The sequence below is a fragment of the Tetrao urogallus genome (assembly GCF_951394365.1).
Source record: "Tetrao urogallus genome assembly, chromosome: Z".
Lineage (NCBI taxonomy): Eukaryota > Metazoa > Chordata > Aves > Galliformes > Phasianidae > Tetrao > Tetrao urogallus.
This window is the reverse complement of record NC_136816.1, coordinates 33,508,669-33,527,813: the sequence shown is the minus strand read 5'-3', so window position 1 is coordinate 33,527,813 and position 19,145 is coordinate 33,508,669. Positions and strand designations below refer to the sequence as shown.

At 38.1% G+C, this 19,145-nt stretch overlaps 1 protein-coding gene across 1 annotated transcript in view; it reads left to right on the top strand.

The window, feature by feature from the left end:
• The window catches only part of ERCC6L2 (ERCC excision repair 6 like 2), a gene marked incomplete at both ends in the record, with an annotated part of 49,858 nt that overhangs the window by 15,520 nt on the left and 15,193 nt on the right, over nucleotides 1-19,145 (top strand). Inside the window, 8 exons of the mRNA XM_079548254.1 lie at nucleotides 4,145-4,216; nucleotides 5,288-5,433; nucleotides 9,172-9,267; nucleotides 10,633-10,732; nucleotides 11,076-11,228; nucleotides 12,333-12,413; nucleotides 12,811-14,011; nucleotides 14,712-14,866. Coding sequence (XP_079404380.1) covers nucleotides 4,145-4,216; nucleotides 5,288-5,433; nucleotides 9,172-9,267; nucleotides 10,633-10,732; nucleotides 11,076-11,228; nucleotides 12,333-12,413; nucleotides 12,811-14,011; nucleotides 14,712-14,866 — 2,004 coding nt within the window. The remainder of the gene's footprint in view (nucleotides 1-4,144; nucleotides 4,217-5,287; nucleotides 5,434-9,171; nucleotides 9,268-10,632; nucleotides 10,733-11,075; nucleotides 11,229-12,332; nucleotides 12,414-12,810; nucleotides 14,012-14,711; nucleotides 14,867-19,145) is intronic.

Sequence of the window (19,145 nt, the reverse complement as noted above, 5' to 3'; positions counted from 1 at the left end):
CACATGAGGCAGTCTTAGAATTGCTCTGCCCCCTTGCAGCGAGGGTAGGATTTGCTCCCCCAGTTCCCACCTAGAAACTAAGGGATGCAAATGTCAGGGATATGAGAAATACAAGAATCCTGGCTACCAGTGAAGAGCAAGGTGAAAAAAATCATTTAGTACCTCAGCCTTCTCCGTATCTGCTATAGCCAGTTCTCCTTTTTCAGTTACCAAAGGAGGTATGCTCTTTTCGGCCTGCCTTTTCTGGCCAGTGTACCTATACAATCCCTTCTTGTTTTTAACATTCCTCACCAAGTTTGGTTCCATCTGTGCCTTGGCTTTCCTAATTCCCTCTTTGCAAGTCCAGACAATGGCCCTATATTGTCCCCAGGTGACATGCTCTTGTTTTCACAGCTGGTACAATCTGTACTTTTCCCTCAGTTTGACCAGCAAGTCATTGCCAAGCTATGCCAGTTTCCTGCCTCCCCTGCACACTTTCTTATTCTGATGGATGGGGAGTAGCCAGCTTTCTTCCACGCTCTCCCAAAGTTCAGAATCCTGATCCCACTCTTGGCCAGTCCCACATTCCTCGAGATCACAAACTCAACCAGGGCATGGTTGCTGCAGCCTAGGCTGTCTCAAATGTTAATGCCATTAATGTTCTTTTCTGCATTGATGAGCACTAGGTTCAGTAGCACTTCACCTCTTCTGTCTGATACTCAAACCAGAAAGTTATTGTCCATAGACCCCAGGAGATTCCTAAATCTCTTGCAGCTTGCTGTTTGGTTTTCCCAGCAGATAACTGAGTGATTTAAATCAAGACAGGTGTCTGTAAACACGATGCCTCCTGCAACTGAAGGAATAAGGTGCTGTCAGCAGGCTCCTCTTGATTTAGTTGCCTGTGGTAGACCTCTACCAACAGATGTGCTTTATTAGTCCTGTCCCTAATTCTAAGCCACAGGCTCTCAACCTGCTACTCACCATTTCTCAGAAGGAGCTCCTCGCAATCCATCCAGTCTTTAATGTAATGTTGAGGGCAACTCTGCCCCCCTTCCTGCCTAGCCTATCCTTCTGAAAATGCGATACCCCTCTGCAGTGGTATTCCAGTTATGGGAGTAGTCCTGCCACATTTGTGTTAGCAACTAGATCATAATTTTCCAAGTACATCACTCATTCCAGCTCCTGTTTCACATGATGCATGCATTTGTGTAAAGGCAATTCAGCTAGGCTTTTTGACACACCACTTTTCTAGAGGGGCCCTCCCTCAAACCTCCAGAAGAAATCTGAAGTTTTCCCCTACTAGTTCCCAGGGGGTCATGAGAAGGTTTCAGATGGGGCATTGGTAACCTTACCTCATCTGAGCAGTTCCCAAAAGATTACTACAGGACAATTCAGAGGTTTCTCCCCACCATTTCCTGGCATGACAGTAATCTCAGCTTTTCTTCATAAGAACAGTGCTCCAGTCTTTTGATCATCTTTCTGGTCCTTCCCCTGGACCCACTCCAAAAGTTCCACGTTTTTCTGGTAGCTCCAAACCTGAACACAGTACACCAGATGGAGCCTCACAAGAGCAGAGCAGAGGTGAATGATCACCTTTTGTATAATCAAGATGTTAAAATCACAATATAATTGTGTATAATCAATAGATATCAAGATGTTATAATCACAATATAATCAAGAGAGTAAGGAAAAGCAGACAGTGATAACAAAAAGAGTTACAAAAAGGAAGAGCTTACCCTTTGGCTGAGCTCACCAGAAAACACCAAGAGAGGTGATCTCCAGAAGAGATCCTTCCCCTCTGGTAGCCAGCTCTTAAATAGGTCTAGGAGGGGTGGAGCCTGGCTCCACCTCTTCCGGCAGCACAGGTTAATTGCCTTCACCTGTGCTCCTCTGGCTGACTCATGGCTCACCTCAGGTGATTAATCAGAGGTTCAGGCCGTGACTCAGCAGTTCCCATACACCTTTCTTGCCCTGCTGGCCACCCTTTTGATACAGCCTTTTACAGCCATTTTTAAAGCCTGCAGTAATTCTCATGACTATTTTATCTGATTATTTCTGTAGTTTTGCTGAAATTGCGGGCAGGAGTGGCTCTGTATTTTTTCTAAGTGCAAAGGGTTTCTAAATGACAAAACACTTGAAATAGTTCTTTATAAAAACAGCATGTATAGTGTTTCCACAGGCGTAGAATGAGAATAGAAGAGGGGAGGGGTGTATGTCTCACCAATTATTTTAAGACAAGTTCCATGAAGTTCTGACCTCAGATGTAGTACAGAAAACTTGGACCATCCTGTTTTCAGGGGAGCTGTGCTCATTTGTAAAATGCAAATGCTCATAACCTGAACTGCACCTGAAGTGCTGTCCCTCTTTGCTCAGGAGACCAGTTCTCCTGTTGGCAGTCTCTGAGACCATAGGTGCAAACATGGTCTCCACTTGACAGCGGGCTTGCCCCAAGTAAGCAGTGGTGACCCAGACAGAGAGCCTGCCCAGAAATATGGCTGTTCAGGCCTCTGGCGGCAGGGAGTGTCTGAACCTGCTGCTGCCAGGGGAGGGTGGCAGGAATTCCATCTGTATGAGCTGCGAGCAGGTGGAAGAGCTGCTTAGCCTGGTGGTGAACATCAGGGAGGAGGTGGAGAGAGGCTAACCATCTGGGAGTGTGAGCAGGAGACCGACTGGTAAAGTGACTCACTGGTGTGCTGAAGCGAAGGATGCAAGGGAGGTACTCCCTGAAAGTGATGGACCCCCTGCCTAGTTACAGTCAGGTTGACCTGACAGATTATGAGGTTTGGAAGAAAAGTCCCTTCTGAGCGCCATGGATGCACCACCAGCCTGCCTACCCGGTTTCCCCAAGTTTCCCTAAGCAATAAGTTTGGGGAGCTGGAAATTGAAGGGGAGGTGAGTGAAGACGTGAGGGAGAATCTGTCTAAGAGGGGACCTAGGGCAAGGTGATCATCCCCATACCTTGAGACTGCTTCTGCCAGGAAAGACAGGAGGGTAACTGTGGTAGATGATTGCCTTCTCAGGGGAGCAGAGGGCTACATTTGCAGACCTGACCCAACCTGTAGGAAGGTGTGCTGCCTCCCTGGGGCCTGGGTCAGCAATATCACCAAAAAACACCTGGGTCTGATAACTACCCATTCAGGCAGGCACTGATGAAGTCGCTCAGGGAAGCCTGTGAACTATCAAGTGGTTTCAGGGGTTTAGGATGGTTGGTTGAGGAGGAGTGGGAGTGTGAGTGGTATTTTTATATCTCCCGTTTGGGAGTGGTGAGGGATACAGAGTGGGCTGGGAAAACACAGGCTTGATTAAGTGGCTGAAAGGCTGGTGCCACCACAGAAACTTTGGGTTCTTTGACCATGGAGCAGTTTACTCAGCTCTTGTGAGGCCTCATCTGGAGTACTGTGTCCAGGCCCGGGGTCCCCAGCACAAGAAAGACAGAGCTCTTGGAATGGGTCCAGAGGAAGGCCACTGAGATGATCAGAGAGTTGGAGCACCTCTCCTGTGAAGAAAGGTTGAAGGAACTGGGCTTGTTTAGCTTGGAGAAGAGAAGGTTCCAGGGAGACCTCACTGTGGCTTCTGATACTTGAAGGGAACACATAAACAGGAGGGAGTACAACTGTTTATGAGGGTGGATAGTGATAGGACAAGGAGAAATGGTTTTAAACTATGACAGGGGAGGTTTAGGAGGTTTAGATATTAGGAGGAAGTTTTTCACACAGAAGTGTGGTGTCGCACTGGAACAGTGTAGATGTTGTGGTTGCCCCATCCCTGGAGGCATTCACGGCCAGGCTGGATGTGGGTTCGGGCAGCCTGGTAAGTGTTCGTTCCAGCCTCTACTATTCTGTGGTTCTCTGATTCTGGTGTACCTTGACATAAACAGCATTTTGTTGCAGTCTGTCCACTGATAGAAACAGTTTGTGAGTTTATTTGTTAGGGACTACTTCGTTGCAGTGGGATTTCAATGGAGACTACTGAAAAATGAATGCATGGATCAAGTCTGTTACCTTAAGTATTTGTTAATTTAAAAGAATCATTACGTTATACCTCTGTTTGGCTTTGCAAATAGTTAGCTAATGTGTCTTGTTTAAATGTTGTAGAAATGAGTGACTGTGCATGAAATGACCTGTAGATGAAATGTCTTCATTTGCATTGTGTGGTTCATTTACAGGTCCTTCAGCAACTTCTAAATCACTTCTGGAAGAAAAAAGATAAAGTTCTTCTCTTCTCCTTTTCCACGAAGGTGAGCTCCTTATGGCTTTTCTCAGTTGACCACAGCAGTAAGTTCTGAAGTGTAAAACACTAAGGACATAAACAGCTGTCAGTCATGTTTCCCTTCTGTGGTATGGGAAATGATGGTGGGAGGAAAAGTGTGCATTACTCCAGAAGCATGCTGAAACATTATGTTATCTCATGATGAAAATAGTAGTAGTAGAACAGATGTAATGCTCTGCTTCCCTCTGTAGAGCTTTTTATAGTTGTTTTAGTACTTAGATATATATGGCTCATACCAAATTCACTTGATGCATTTTCATTTAGAGCAGTGTCACTGCAGATTATGACAGAAGTATACAACTGTTACATTAGCACTGCAAAGCATAACATTTCCTTAAATCTCAGCCTTGAGACTAAACTGCTATATCAGTTTGTTCAAGCTTTAATGCTGTTTAATAGGAGCTGGACTAAGACGCTCTGAGATTTCCTTTTTCTGGAATAGTGTGTTTCCTGAAGTGAAACAACCTATAGCATAGATTTCTTTAGCTAAATGATAGTATTGTTTAAAAAATTATTAGAATACTGTGAATGATAATTCTGAATCATTTTGTGGCTTGAAGGAAGATTGCAGTATTTAGATGATTTAAAGTGTAGTTCAGTGTTCAAGACTAGTCTGACTGCTGGTTACTTGTTTCTTTTACTCCATCCTTATGAGCTCTTGCTTTGCATACCAGTCGGTTTCTGTGTGTTGGCTCTGCTGCTTGTTTACTATACTTAAGTCAGTTTAACTTGTTAATATGGTAGGAAACCGTTCTAAGTTGCTACCAACTTATTTAGGTTAACTGATTCAGCATCACTTAGAGGTAGGGTGAGCAGTCAGGGCTAGAGAATGAGACCATGGCAGACCAGTGTTAATCACCTTAGAGTGCTATAAATCACAACAGTAGAGAGTCAAGGATGTTGATTCTGAGACTGAGAAGATTTGCTCTTACTTGTAGTTCTTTATTTATTAGAAAATACATTTAAGAAACGTGCCTCAAATTATTACATTTAATTGAAAAGAAACCAATAAGTACTTGATTTCTTTTTTTCCACCCAGTTGCTGGATGTGCTGGAGAAATACTGTATGGCGTCTGGGCTAGATTTTCGAAGACTTGATGGAAATACAAAATCAGAAGATAGGATCAGAATTGTAAGAGAATTCAACAGAGTTCAAGAAATTAACATATGTCTTGTATCTACAATGTAAGAAAACTTAACATGGATTCTTTGTATTTCCCTCTGACTTTTTGTTACGTAGAAGTTTGGTTGCTCTTCATTTTACTTCATGATCCTGTGGGGGATTACTTTTTTGAGAGGTTGAATTGTTTTCTTATCTGCAGGCAAACATGAACCCACTACTGTGAACTGAGGCATTTCAGATTTCTAGAGACTTCTACCCTTCCTGTCTCCTCTGCTGGTTAAGATCTGAAACAAGCATATTGTCCAAATCACAGTTCCAAATTTCCATTGCTGAGGGAGTTAGAAAACACTCAAATTATGTTCCACCAAAGACTTACTTTACTGTAGACAGTCTCACTTTATTGTACCGTACTTGTAGAATGAGCGAGTATAAATGTGTGGTGGCTTCAAACTGAAAGCTAGCTAAACTCCACTATGGCACATTCTCACTCCTCCCCCTTCACAAGAATAGGGAGAAGATAACACAGGCAAAAAAAAAAAAAAAAATCTCAAGTTGAGATAAAGGTAGTTTAATTACATGAGAAAAAAAAAAGCCAACAAAAAGAAACCAAGCAACTGTTTGAGGTGAGGATAGTTTAATTAAAGAAGAAGAAGGGAGGAGAAAAAAAAAAAGCAAATGCTGTGTGGAAGCAAATGGAGAAAACAATTATTCTCTACTTTCTATCAGCAAGTGTTGCATGGTTGCATCTTGGGAATTAGATTGTGAATCCCATAGCAGTTGCTCAGGAGGGAAGATGCTTTCATAACAAGAACTCGCCCTTTTCTCCTTCCCCTTTCCCTCTTTTTGTGTCATGCTAAGCATGTCATTAGCAAGGGTATCTCCCTTCGGTGAGTTTAGATCAGCTGTCTTGGCAATACTTTCTTTTCCCCTTTTGCTCATCCCCAGCCTTCTGGCTTTTGTCGGGTGGGAGGGTTGCTGAGATTATCTTGAGGCAGTGCCAGCGCTACCCAGCAACAGCTAAAACATTGATGCAGTGTCATTATTGTTCTGAGTAGAAGTGTGAAGCAGAGATGTACCAGATGATTTCCAATTCCAGGTGATGGGGAGGAGCTCTCTCTTCTTTTCTGGGAGGCCAGCCATGAGGGCCTGCTGATAAAGACTTGGACTGACTATCTCTCTCTCCCTTCCCATTTATTTTTGGTTTGCTTGATTTATTATTCTTAATTATTCTGTATTATCTCATTTTAATAAATTAGTTTCTCCTATCTCAGACAGATTTTTTTACTCTTCGTTCCCCTCTTCTCCCAGGAGGAGGGAGTTATCAAAAGATTAAGTCTTCAAAACCACAACATAGACCAAAAACCATATAAAATACTGTATTGAATTTAAAAATTATGTCATGGTGTTGCTGAAAGTTATTAATCAGGCTCATTAATATATGTCTGTCAAAAATACTTCACACAGCAGATTTTTTGATAGAAATGTTTTTACCCTTCGAATTTACTTGTAAAATTATGATAGATAAGAATTCATCTTTGACACAGAGCAATATGTTCTACTGAAATTAATGGAACCGTGATCACAGATATTTGATTTTATTGTTTATTGATTTGTTATTGTTACCTCCATATTTCATCTTATATGAAGTCAAGTACCAGGCAAAGGTATAAAGAACCAAGATAAACTTGTATCTTCCTGCCCAGGGAGAATGTGAGTGGAGCTCCCTGAAACATGCAGTCATGTGTTTATCTGTACTGCTGTTTCTGTCATTTGATGAAAGCATGTGTGTTGGGAGTTACGTAGAAAGGTCCACATTAACCCCATACAAATAGAAGTCAGACATGGTCCTAAAAAATAGTGTAAGGACATGTTAGAACTGTCTTTGGATACCCTCTGAAGCATGTAGGTAGCGTTCTGAGGTGATTTGTGGTGCTGGTCATGCAACTTTGCTTATAACCTCACTCAGCTGCAGATTATGGCCATCAGCTTACCTAAGACCTTGGTGAATTCCACTTTGTCCATGAAGATAGTGAGGAATTACTGCATCTGTGCATTAGAAGACTCACTAGATTGCTCCAAAGCGTTGAATTTGTGTGGCATACATAGAAGTGTTGAAAGATAAAGTCTGTATAAAACTAAATATCCTATTTAGTTATTCTTATAGTGAGTCTGTTCTACTTGCACTAGGGCTTTTCACTGAAATTTAATTAGAATTCTAGCTCCAAATACTGTGTGGTTTTTTTTTTTTTTTTGGTTTTTTTTTTTTTTTTTTTTTTTTTTTTTTTGTGTGTGTGTGTGTGTGTGTGTGTGAAAGTGTTCAGGAAACTATGTTGACTTATTCTTCAGTCTGGCTGCAGAGTTGGGTTGGTAGGTGGGAGTCTAAATTCTGCACTAAAAAAGAAATATACCAAAATTCCGAAACACAGTAAGTTATTTGGAAAAAACGCAAAAATTTTTATTCCGTGTTTAATTTTATACGAAAATTTTATTTTCGTGTTTAAAACCAAGAATACTAGTTTTCCAGAAACCTCCATTAATATTTTCAGGTTTCTATATCCTCCTTTCAGATTTTGTTAACACTACACTAAAGCACACGTGGAAGGGATAAGCCACAACTGTATTTGCATTAAAAAAATATATTCCATGAAAGCCAGGAGATGGTGGGACTCTATTCTGTCTTGGATTCTGTCTCTGTTCATTCACTTCCTTGTAAACTTTACCTCTCCCACTGCTTTAAATAAGCAGAATATAAAGTAGTCTATTAAAAACAGTTGCTTGCTAAATTAAATTGAGTTGACTTTCTCAGTTTTGCCATATGTAACGGAGAAAATAGCACTTAGGAAATCAGTGCCACTTATGACAGTGTAAGGAGTTGGTGTAGAAGTTAAGTACTATTATTTAGGGTGGTTGTAGAAGAGCTTTTATTTTTTTTGTAGGAATGTGGATTTTTTTTTTAATACCAGTTGAGCCAGTATAAAAGAATTGACAGTATTTGCTTGTTTTGCAACTGGAAAATGGGATTTTCTTCACCGTGGTTTCTATCAAATGGTACAGCTGTGTGCATACAAATCAAGTAATTGAGAAGTTTTGTTAGATTCATGAAGAGCATTAAGTGCTTACCTCAGTTTAAGCATATGCTCGAATTCTTTGCTGTCTTGCTGGCTTTACCTGTAAGTATTCCGCAGGGGTTGAATATTTGAGTATGATGTAACTAGTACCTTTGCAACTCTCACCCCATAGTAGTAAATTTTCTTAAATTGATTACTTGTACAAGAACTGCTCATATAACCATGGGAACAACTGTGTTTTCAACAGTTAATACTGTACAAATAAACTGTCACAAGTCTATTTTTCTACATGCAACTCATTAAAATGGTCATAATGTAGAGAAAGATATATGGTGCTATTTTCAAAACTGTGTGCTGGGATTAAAGGAAATAAAATGTCATGCAGACTCTTAAGTCCCTCTTAATTTAAACTATACTTCTGTGTCATGCATCTATAATGTTAACTGGCATTAAAATGGTTATGAATTTCAGTATTCTCAACTGTAGTGGTGGTAATGGCAGTTGGTTGTGACTTGTTAAGTCATGTACTTCACAGTCATCTTGCTACTTGGGCGAGAAGTTGGCATTTCACAATAGTGCTTGTTTGTTATCATCTTTCCATTAACACAAAGCTGTACCCCACTATTTTTGTGCTGTTCTATTATGTCAGAGAAGAATATGCTTGTATGTATGTAATACACTAAAAAAACACTGTGTTTTTTTTCTTTATTTTTGTATCATTTTTGTTACTAGGGCTGGTGGATTGGGTCTTAATTTTGTTGGTGCCAATGTTGTTATACTCTTTGATCCAACGTGGAACCCAGCAAATGATCTTCAAGCTATTGACAGGTATGTTCTCAAAATGCATAGCTTGGTCTGTGTTCATTTCTTCTGTTTTGTTTATGTAACCTGGTTGTCCAACTAAGATTTTCTTAAAGGAAGGTCTGATTATCCAGTTCATTTTTTTAGCTTTGATATTCTTATTTTTAACCCTGAATTTCATCTTATTTTCTGTTTTCTTTTTATGGGTTTCTGTTTACCTTTTTAGTGGGTTCCAAAAAATATTTTATAGTTATTGTAACTTTCTCTGATCTCTTAAGAGCGAGTGCATATATACAAATAGCCAGATGATATTTTTCCTATATTTTTCAGGGCAAGTACATTGTAGTTGAGCCTAGTTTGAGTGATGTTACAAATTTCAGATTCTGTTAAGAAAAACATTTGTTTATTTTTTTACCTCAATCCTATGGAGATGAGTCTTTTACCAGCACTCTGAAATTATGCCATTCTGGAACATTTCTAGGAATCTGCATGTTTCTTTTCAGGCTCTGACTACAAGATACTCTCTAGGAGTTCGGGACAAACATTTGAATTGCTGAAATAAAAGAATATTGACAGCCTTCAAAATTCAGTAGATCTATGTTTTTTTCATGAGCGGAAATGAACTTGTTTATATTGTCCCATCCAATTATATAATTCTACTTTCAAGTTTTTCTGATCTTCAAAAGACATTTATGTGCACTCACATATCAGAAATAATTGCTATTAAAAGAGACTGTCTTTGAAGAGTAAGATCACACAGCCATAAAATGGTTTATCCTCTCATGAATTTTTAAAAATGGGGTTTTGAATATAATCTATTAGAAGTCTCAGAATTCGTTATTTAGATACTCTGCTGCGTGTTTGTTGGTTGTTTTTATGATGTTGCAACTTGCAAAGTTTTTGAAGAAAGAACAGACTGCTGCAAGTAATCCATGGTATAACTTGTATATATAATGCAAACGCAGTAATAACTGGTGTAAGACCAGATGCAGATGAAGGGAAAAAAAAAAAAAAAGACTGAAGAAATACTAGAGGTTTTCTCAATAGACAAGTATTGTGGCATTGTGATACAAGACATGAAACCCTTTGCAACTAGATAGACCTGAGAAGAAAAACAGAAAACTAAAGAAGAATGAAAAGAGAATAAAATACTGGGAAAATGTGGAGGAAAAGGAAAAAGGCATCTTCTTTTTTTTTTTAAATCGTAAATGATTTAGAGTGTTCCTGTTTTCTTGTAATGGTGATTCTTATTTTACTACATTAGCTCTCTTTTGTTCTTTACTGATTAAAAAATATATATATTTAATAGTTTTTTAATAATCCACTTCTTTTTGATAATCCATTTTTAATAATCCTTTTTTTTTTTTTTTTTATAATTCACTTTTTCTGCAGAGCTTACAGGATTGGCCAATGCAAAGATGTTAAAGTATTTAGACTGATATCCTTGGGAACTGTGGAGGAGATAATGTACCTACGGCAAGTTTACAAGCAGGTAAAGTTCAGAAACTATTCAAATCAGTATTTAGTACTGAGGAAAGATAAGTAGTTAAGATACAGAGAGTTGTTAGTAGATTCTATAGTAGATTTCTGATATAACAGTGAGGTAAAAGACTGCAAAGGTATCTTTACTATTCTTACACTATAAAACCAAGCATGTTCATACTCAACCACCATCTATTGTATCAATATCTGCCAGAGAAATGAAAGCAAAATATCCTTTCTTAGGAATTTCTGCCTTCTTCAACTGAGGATGCATATATGGCATGGATGCCAGGAAATTCTAATGTATTATTGGAATAAACACTTCTGAAATCTCTTGTTTTGCTCTGTTTTAGCAACTTCACTGTGCAGTGGTTGGAAGTGAAAATGCTAAGCGATATTTTGAGGCAGTGCAAGGATCAAAGGAACATCAAGGAGAACTTTTCGGCATCCACAACCTTTTCAAACTTAGGGCTCATGGGTCTTGTCTTACTAAAGACATCCTGGAGGTGTGAAATCTTTCACTTTTGCTTTTCAGTATTTCTTTTATGTTATTTCTTTCCATTTGAAGTATTTTGTCATAATTTCAAATGGAAGCACTTTATAAAACAGAATAGTGAAACTTAAACAGTAATTGTCTGTGTAGTGCCTTACACAGATAGATCTCCTAATTTCTCTCTGATTTACACCAGAAAAACTTCTCTGCATGAAACAAACAATAAAAACTTCATGCATGTATATTGCTATTTATCAGTAACTTAATTTTATCAGTAGCTTAAACTGACCTTTTAAGCAACAATTCCCATTGCAAAATATTGTTATATTTAAGCAAAAACTGCTTAATAAAATATATTATATTATATATATATTATATTATATATATATATAATAATTATATATAAGGCTTTATTGTCAGAAAAAAAGTACAGGAAGGAGATGTACAACTGAGACTCTATTTTTTTAAAGACTATTGGCCCTGTTCTAGTGCAAATTCAATTTATGTATGTGTGTTATATATACTTCTTGCTATTCTGCATCTTTGTTGCAACAAAGTTTCTTCTTGGAATTTTATTCTAGCCTTTTTTCTATCCATCTGCTCGTAGTGTTCAGTTCCTATACTATGAGGTTGCTCTGAAAGTAATGCCTCCTATGTTACTTTGTTGGCTCGTGATATTAGAGATGGATGTTGGTGTTGTGACAGTAGAAGTTGAACCTTCCCACTGATAGTTTGTTACATTTCTTTGCCACGTGGCAGATTGCAGCAAAGGGGAAGTCTGACAAAATGATGATGTCTGACATGGAAATGCATATGGAGCAAAACTGAATTCAGCTGTAACAGCTGTTCTGCTGTGGAAAAAAAGTGTAAAAACAGCGTATGCATAAGATACAATTTATGCAGTATGTAAGTTGTCCTGCAATTTATGGGTTGGGTTAAAACAGCAGAAAATTAATTGTCAAAATGCAAAACCTTTTCTGAGGTTTAGTGATTGTGCTTTTAATACTTATATCTCTGTAGTAAAAATTACTTTTTTTTTTTTTTTTTTTTGTAGGCTTTCTTCATTAATTTGAACAGGTACTGTTTTAATTATATACGTATTTTTTTATTCTTTTAGAGGGAAGGACAAGTAGAAGCTGGAGTCATGACAGTGACTACTTGGTTAAAAGACGAACCTCCTCATGGCAGTTCAGAAAATGTGAGATACTTTGTGGGATACAAAGCAGAGCATGAAAATCTGTGTAGTCTAACAGTAGCAGTAATATATTGTTAGGCTGGTAATGCTTTTGTCTGAGGCTGCAGTTGCCATGTTTTATTGTCTGCTTGCCCATTGTTTATCTTTGCATAGTATTAATGTGTGCATCATGAGGTCACTTTTCAAACTTTTAAAAGATGAAAAGATGCAGCCAGCTTTGAAAAAAAAATACTGGTGTGGATTGGAAAAACAAAAGTTGTTTTAGCAGTCAGGAGCATACTTTGTTGGAAAACATATTTTTTTATTGTTATCTTCATTATTATTCTGCTTAAGACTTAGATCTTCCAAACTTTCCGCTATCTACTTGGTGTAAGTAATTTTCTTCTTCTTTTTTTTTCAGTGTGAACAACCAGATTATGGAGGAGCTAGAGGTCCTTCAAGCACTAAGGCGCAGTTAGAGAGAGAAGAAACTAATTTTCATGATTATTTTAGTGATGATGATATTCTGGAAATTTCCATGAAAAAAAATAACAGAAAGAAGCCTTGCAGCGCAAATAATTTAATGATAGCAAAGAGACAGCTTTCCTTAGTGCAGTGTGGATTCTCTAACTTGTTGCAGAGAGAAACTGAAGCTACCAAAAGAAGTGGTAGTAATGACTCTTACCATTCAAGTTCTGATGGTCAGGCTGTAAGAACATGTGTCAACAGCAAGTGTGATGATGTTCAGAAATGTGAAAGCTATATGCGTATTTTGGAGCACAGGAAAACTGTTCAGTTACCAAATGTAACTGATAAACAAGACATGTATAGAGTAGATTGTCTTGTTTTGTCAGACTCTGAAGAAGAGGTGGACAGAGAAAATGAGGATTTATGCATTTCAAGGCAAAGTGATGTAGTAATGAAAACTGAAAGCAGTTCTGAAGAAAACTGTGATGTCATCTTTCCTGCCCAATTTCCAGCAAGCCCCCAAGCAATGCATACTAAAAAAATTGAAATACAGACGACGGAATCTGAAAATTGGGAAGAGTCACTAGAAGAAAAAAATGAGTTTGTACTTAAGGAAGAACGTAGGCAATTTGGATTCCATAGTACCGAATCAAATTTCAGCAAAATCATGTCTTTTAAAAACATGAAAAACAGTGCAAGAGGTTTGAAAGGTGCAAGTGACATAAGTGATGAGTCTGATGACATTGAAATTCCCTGTCACTCCAAGTCAGGAAAGTTAAGAACATTCAGCTTTATGAAAGGGAAACAAAGGCATACACAAAGCAGTGCACTAGGCAGATTCTCAAAATCTCTGCCTCAGAAAAAGAAGCCTTGGAGGAAAGAAAGAGGAAGTGATTCTCAGAATGTAGATGAATTTTCATCCTCTGAAGATAACTTACAGGTTGAAAAGATTCATACCCAAGAAAAGAGCTGTAAGTGTAAAAGCCAGAGATGTAGCGTTCAGGTCAGATCTAAAATGCTCCATCCTGTTCAGTATGGAATGCGCTCTATTGCACAGATGACGTCTAGCAATTATGATGTGCATAGAAGTTCTACGGATAGAGCTCAGTTTGACCATCAGAATCAAAATGTGGAATCAATGGACAGATATTTAGGTAAATAGTCATTTAACTTCCGTGTTTTTTTTTTAATCTTAAATAGTGGTGTCTCTGCTGCAGATTAAGTTCTTCCTTCTATATATGATTTTGTTAAAATACACTAATAAATGCACTGCTAACTTACTTAGTAATGTCTCTATTGCTCTTTTTACCTGTTAGCTTAACTATTCTGTTTTCCAAAGAAATAGGCTTCTCTGTAATATTTTGTTGAATGTTTACTTATCTGTTGAAAGATGCTAAGATGGATGTTTAATTAAGAATTCACAAATTTAAATACTTAAACTGTAAAAGTCTGGACTGGGTTTGGATTTTTTGTTTTCCTAAGTTTTTAATTATATGTGACTTGAGAGTTTGAAGTACCACGTGCAAGATTTCATTTGATTAGTGACTTATCTTTACACAAGTAAACAAAAACTATTTGAACAATAGATGCTTTGAAATTTGTTCTTTATCTAGAGAAGCCCCGTAATGAAATAGCAGCAGCATTAAACTATCTGGATACCAAAGCTGATGATTGTTATTAAGAGAGCTGAGAAACCTAGTGTTGAATGAAATTGTAACAGAAGTTACAAGTTTCAAATAAAACTTAATTATTAATAATTAATTAATTGCAGTTAATTTCTTGAGTGTAACTGTGTATCTTGAGAGTTTTGGAATAACCAAAATCTTTGATGATCTTTTTCTTCTGATGTATTAGATGGGATTCAAGAAGTAGCGTATATGCACTCAAATCAGAATGTGGTTGGATCAAGCAAGGCTGAGAATCACTTGAGCCGGTGGGCAATGCGAGACGTATTTGAGTTGAAGCAGTTTTCCCAGCTCCCTGCTAATATAGCAGTCTGTAGTGCCAAGGTAAAGATAAATGTTTGGGAAATGTTTTTATTCTATTTGTATCCTCATTTTTCATCATAAAAAGTCTAACAAACTTGTTTGTCTGTTAATGACCACCATTAATGCTCAATGTCACTGGGCTTGGAGAAGGAGGAGGCGGCTCAAATAATGGTCCAATCAATTACCTTTGTGGTTTTTTTGTTTTGTTTTGTTTTTCACATTAGTCAGCTCTGAAAGAGCAGGGAATTGTGCAGCATAGCATCCTCTGTGTGATTTTTGTGAGAGTAATGGTAGGAGTAAAGACTGAGTATTTGTAATCAGATTCTGTACCATCTTGATGTGATCTGAAACTTAAAAATCTTTAGTTTTAACTGGACCTAGTAAACAAAAATTTCACTTTCCACACCACATCTGGGAATCTCAGTGGCATAGAAAATCAAACATAAGTCAGATTGAAGCTTTTCTTTTTCTTTTTTTAGGCTGGAAACATGGTTGCTATAATGTGTTAAGTTAGTGGTCATTATAGTCTATCCTTAATGTCTGAAACATAAAACTGGAGTTCAGTGGGAGTACTCTCTTGCAGCAAAATACATATTTTGTGGTTTTCATTGGTCACACATTTTGTTTAATTACATGTGGAATACATAAAGTCTGGAATATATTCAGGTATAGTTTGTATGGTTTTGTTCTTATTATGTTTTTAATCTACTCTAATTATTTGGACACTTCGCTGTTGTTTGCCTTATGATAAATATTTCTGCGTTCTGGGGTGATTCGCAAGTTAAACCACAGACATAGAATGAGTAATTGATGGATACGCAGTTCAGTCTTTACAAACATTCTGACAATCACTATAGAAATGACAGACTTTGTCATTTGGAGTGTTGAACATCTGCAGTGGCTAGAAGAGTTTCTTCCAATGTTGCTGATGTACTGTAGTTAGTTGAGCCATTAGCAGGGATTTTTACACTGGGAAGATCAGACAGACTGGCCAATGAAAGAGAAGCCTCTTCAGTTCTAGCACGTTTGCATTAGAATAACAGAAAAGCAGATCAAAAATACTCAGGAATGCTCTGGAAAGATGCTTACTTAATGACAATGGCTGTCAACGTAAATAAAAATCAATATAAATAAACTAATACTTTTAAGGCACTGCTTTTTGCAAGTGTCTGTTGACCCATTTATCTCCAAAACTATTTTGTGCAAGTTCAGTTGTGTTGTTTGTGTAACTTACATTCTGTCACCTAAAGTTTGTATGACTTACAAGTATTGTAAATTAATTTATTTTGATTAACTTGTCGATCAGTATAAGGCATTTTGGAAGCAACAATAACAGCAATTCTCTTGGAGACCAAATTAGGCAAGAAAAAAACATAAGTAATTATGGAAAAGTCTACCTCTTGATTTCATTTGCTTTTCTTACTTTGACATAGAGGCATTACTCTAGAAATATTCCTAAATCACTGCCTTTTCTTAAATGTGAATCTTGGAATTCGTTGTTCTCTGCTTTGAGAAATAGCCATTACAGACTCATAGAAATCTTTGAAAAACTATCTACCTAGAAAGCGGCTGCTATTTTTCTTTCTTTATTATGTTAATTTCAGAAGATGTTCTCTGAAAAACATTACTCTGAGAGAAACATCAATGTTTTTGTTTCAGCCATCATAATTTTTCACTTGTTTCTCTTCAGTTTAAGGCAGAACATATCTGAGCAGCTAACAGTTTTGTCCTTTAAAGAGTACTGATTTCAAATAGATTTTTTTTTTTAATTAAACTTAAAGATTAAAATGTTATTACATGGAAATTAAAACAATTACACTTTAATATTACATCACTATCGTAGAGAAATACTATATTATTAATTATTGTATTATTATATAATAAAAATTATATTATTGAACCCTGCAATGTTAACTGTTACCTGATAGTTCTTAAAAAAAAATTTGTCAGCTGAAATTTCTTACTGATTTTGCTTTCTAGTGTCGTTATTCTAACAATATGTCTAAAATGGTTGTGTAGCCATTATTGTTCACTTTGAATTACCACATTCTTAAATAATTTTCTTAGTGTATCAAAATTGTATTTGATAGCATATGAGTGATGCTTTAATAATATTTATTTGATTTTAAGCATATATAATCAAATTGTCTGATTTGTAAGTAGGAGTGGTCACAAAAGTATATTTTCATTTCATAGATAGGCCTCTTTTGGACAACAGTATAATATCCTTTGTGCTGTGCAGGTCGTTTATCCCAACTTTGTCTTCCTGCTTTTTATTGCGGTCTGTTTGTAATGAGATGTGTTGCCTTTAAATACATTTTTTTCATGTAATAATATCTGGGAAAGAGATGCAACAACGCTAAAAATCAATGAAGTATTCCAGTGATGTGGATGTGTTTTATGTTTGGAAATACTGTCTTTCCTGCAAATCTTGAAAATTGGGTGGAACATTTGTTTCTGCTTACATATGAATCTAGAGTGACAGGAGTAATAAGTGACATAATAACAAGTAATAAGAAAAAAGAGTGATAAACAACTAAGACAACCTTATTTGAGAATACTGACATTTTGTTAAATTCTTGGTGTTGAATGAGCAGTTACATTTTGGCTTCACTAAATTCCTATGACATTTTAGGCTTTAGCCATTGAAACTAAAGAACTCAAACAAAATTGTGGAAATAAGGTGAATAAGAACAGAAAAATTAAGAGGCTGGAAAGCAAAATTTAAAAAAAGCGATCTTGTTTTCTACCTGCAGTAGATAAAGTAGATTCACAGAATCACAGAATGGCCAGGGCTGGAAGGGACCTCAAGGATCATGAATCTCCAACCTCCCTGCCACATCCAGGGCCATTGACCTCCACATTTGATACTAGAGCAGGCTGCCTAAGGCCCTATCCAATCTGGCCTTGAACATCTCCAGGGACGGGACTTCCACAGCATCTCTGGGCAACCTGTTCAGCACCTCACCACTCTCTCTGTAAAGAATTTCCTCTTGACATCCAACATGAATCTCCCCTCCCTCAACATAAAACAGGTTCCCCTTGTCCTGAAGTTATGAACCCTTTCAAAGAGTTGATACCCGTCCTGTTTGTATGTGCCCTTCAGGTATTGAAAGGCTGCCTTCCTTTCTCCAGGCTGAACAAGCCCAGCTCCCTCAGCCTGTCTTCGTAGGGGAGATGCTCCCGCACCCTGATCATCTTTGTGGCACTCATCTGGACCCTCTCCAACAGCTCCCTGTCTTTCTTGTACTGGGAGCTCCAGACCTGGACATAGTACTCCAGATGAGGCCTCAGAAGAGCAGAGTAGCGGGGGACAATCACCTCCCTGTCCCTTCTGGTCACCCCTCTTCTGATGGAGCCCAGGATACCATTTGCTTTCTGAGCTGCTAGAGTACACTGCTGGCTCATGTTCAGTTTTTCGTCTGTCAAGACCCCCAGGTTCTTCTCTGCAGGGCTGCTCTCAAGGACCGCTCCTTCCACTCTGTATAGATGCCTGGGATTCCTCCGGCCCAAGTGCAAAGCTTTGTACTTTGCCATGTTGAACCTTATCAGGTTCACCTGGGCCCACCTTTCCAGCCTGTCGAGATCCCTCTGAATGGCATCCCTTCCTTCTACCATGTCAACCTCACCACTCAGCTTGATGTCGTCAGCAAACTTGCTGAGGGTGTCCTCCACCTGGACGTAGAGCCATTGATGACCACCCTCTGTCTGCAGCCTTTCAACCAATTTCTTATCCATCAAGTGACCCACCCATCAAATCCACATCTCTCCAATTTGGAGATAAGGAAGGGGTTGGGGTCCATGTCAAAGGCCTTGCTCAAGTCCAGGTAAATGACATCGGTCGCCTTCCCCTTGTCCTCCAATGCCGTCACTACATTGTAGAAGGCCACCAGATTGGTCAGGCATGACCTTCCCCTGGTGAAGCCGTGCTGGCTGTCTCGGATCACACACTCATTCCTCATGTGATCAGACATGTCATCCAGGATGATCTGTTCCATGATCTTCCCAGGCACAAAGGTGAGAGACTTACCGGCCTATAGTTCCTGTGATCCTCCTTGCTCCCTTTCTTATTAATGGGAGTGATGTGACCCTTCCTCCATTATTCCTTCATAGATTCATTAATTTGTTATTGCTGAAGCATGAAAACTAATGTAGTAAGTTAAGTTACTTACAAATTGCGGTAAATTACTAAGGCAGAAAATGATAAAAAATAATAGTAATGATAATTATGTGATGTACAACAGAAGTGCTCAGCAGCCACTAACTAATGCCTAAGCCGGACCGTGAGAATCAGCACCGC